Source organism: Pinus tabuliformis, chromosome 6, assembly GCF_031772625.1.
Source record: "Pinus tabuliformis cultivar Carrire ecotype Pingquan chromosome 6, CPIR1, whole genome shotgun sequence".
Lineage (NCBI taxonomy): Eukaryota > Viridiplantae > Streptophyta > Pinopsida > Pinales > Pinaceae > Pinus > Pinus tabuliformis.
In genome coordinates, this window is record NC_142292.1 from 271,855,861 (window position 1) to 271,858,360 (window position 2,500).

The 2,500-nt window shown below is 41.8% G+C and overlaps 1 protein-coding gene across 1 annotated transcript; it reads left to right on the forward strand.

Moving 5' to 3' along the window:
- Positions 1 to 1,204: 1,204 nt before the first annotated feature.
- Positions 1,205 to 2,209, forward strand: LOC149258409 (uncharacterized). Its single transcript, XM_089414967.1, has one exon. The coding sequence runs from the start codon at positions 1,205 to 1,207 to the stop codon at positions 2,207 to 2,209; it is 1,005 nt and encodes a 334-aa protein (XP_089271093.1).
- The last annotated feature ends 291 nt before the right edge of the window (positions 2,210 to 2,500 follow it).

Consider the following 2,500-nt stretch of genomic DNA (forward strand, 5'->3'; position numbering starts at 1 on the left):
AGGGAGGTCCTTATTTTATGAACAATGCTGGTTTATTTATTCGACACTGGGAGGACTGCTACAACCCAGACAAGGAGAAAATGCTAGCAGCCCCTGTCTGGATCAGACTTTTCGGACTGCCAATAGAGTTCTGGGATCCGGAGATCCTAGAAGGGATAGGTAATGCAATAGGGTCATTCGTGAAAGTTGTTGAATCCACCAAAAGAGGGAGGTATACGTCATACGCTAGGATATGTGTGTATATGAACATTACCGAACCTCTCCCAGATTTTATCGAATTAGAATATCATGATGAGGTTTGGCAACAACCAGTGGATTACGAACATATTCCGTTCCGGTGCAGAAGATGTCATGAATACGGACATCTCTACAGACAATGCCCTTTAAATAAGATAGAGGAATCAACAGACAAGAAAGAAGAGGAAAGAATACCAGCAGAGGACCCTGGAAGAGAGGAAGAGGGATTTAAAGAAGTGCAGAACAAAAGGAGATCAGGGAAAAGTATGCCTCAACAACAACCACCCAAGGAAAATATACCGTTGGAAACGCAGAATAAATTCAAAATCCTCCAGGAGGAGGAATCAGGAACGGAAAAGGAGGTTAGCGATGAGGAACCAATGGAAATATTAAAAGAAACAGAAAAGCAGGAAGCAGGAAAAGAGGATACAGAACAAGGAGAAGTAGAAGAGAAGGAGGAACAGGCAAATGAACAAACTCAAATGGAAGTAGATATGCAGAAAGACAAAGGAGGAGAAGAGGAACGTACAATGAGGAAATTGTTACATGAATGGAGGTATTTAGATGAGAGATTCATTCCTGAGGAGCAGAAACAAAGATACAAAGAAGCATTCCAAAAATATAAGGAAAAGACAGGGGGATTGGCAGCAAACAAATTGGAACAGATAGGAACGCAAGGGGAGCAGAACTTAGGAATGGGCAGCTCTGGCAAAGGAGGAAGGAAAAGAGGTCGGCGCTCGATGAGCGAAACAATACAAGAGGTTGGAGAGATGCTGGTAAATTCAGGAAGAGTCATACCTTTATCTGAGGTATTTCAACAAACCCCAAAATTATTAAGATGATAATTACAAGCTGGAACATTAGAGGTCTTAACAGCAGGGGGAAGCAGAGATACTTGAGAGATAGACTGAAAAAAGACAAACCAAGTATAATGATAGTTCAAGAAACAAAGATCAGCATGGAAAAAATGGAAGAAATAATGAGCAGGGGTAATACTCAGTATGAGGTAATGGGGCAAGATGCGGTAGGCAGCGCAGGAGGATTGGCAATCCTATGGAATCCTGAGGAAGTCCAATTTGGAAACTGGATAAGTTTCCCTCGAATCCTCTCAGGTATGTTTAGATTGATAGGATCCTCTGAGTGGGTTGCCCTCTCAGGAGTTTATGGACCACACTTACCAAATGAACGCAAAGGATTCCTACAGAATATGAAATCAGCAAGAAGACTCTACCAAGAGATGCCATGGATTATAGGTGGTGATTTCAATATGATCACGACCCTAGCAGAAAAGAGAGGAGGATTAAGGAAAATAGACTCAGATATGGAAGCATTTAGAGATATGATATCGGAACAGAGAATGGTGGATATTCAAACAATAAATGGTACCCACACATGGAATAATCGTAGAGGCGGATCAAACCAAATAGCGTCGAGATTGGATAGATTCCTAGTTTCAGAACAAATCATGAATAGAGATGTATACATTGAGGCTATGATCCTCCCTGCAATAGGCTCAGACCACTGGCCAGTCAAGTTAGAAATCGACCTCAAACAGAGTCCTAAAAATCGACCCTTTAGGTTTGAAGCATTTTGGCTCAGGAATCATCAGTTTATGTCAAAGGTAGAAGAATGGTGGACTACAAGCCAACAAAGTGGGCGAAGTAAGATGCAAACTTTTCAACTCAAATTGAAGGAACTCAGGGGGAAAATAAGAAAGTGGAATAAAGAAGAATTCGGAGATATATTCAAAGAACAACAACGCTTAGAGCAAAAAATGAGCGAGTTGCAACAGCAGAATATATTGGAAGGCAGGAATGAAGAGAGAAGTAGAGAAGAGGGCATAGTAATAGGCCAACTTGAGGAGCGCAGGAAACAGGAAGAAATCTTATGGAAGCAAAAGTCCCGGATAAACTGGCTCAGAGAAGGAGAGAGAAACACGAAGTTTTTTCATCAAGCCATGATCCAACGCTGACAAAGGAATAGGATTTTTTCAATTCAAAATGAGGGAGGACAACGTATAACCCAACACGAAGAATTGGAACAGGAACTGGTAGGACACTTCAAGGAACTGCTCACTGAACCTCAAAGGAACAGAACAGAGGCTATAAGAAGAATAAGTAATGAGATCCCAGAGCTGGTCACTAGGGACCAAAACTTAGCATTGATGAGGGCAGCAACCCTGGAGGAAGTGGAGGAAATAGTGAAAGGTCTGAAAAGAAACAAGGCCCCAGGGCCAGATGGATTTACAGCAGAATTCTACCAA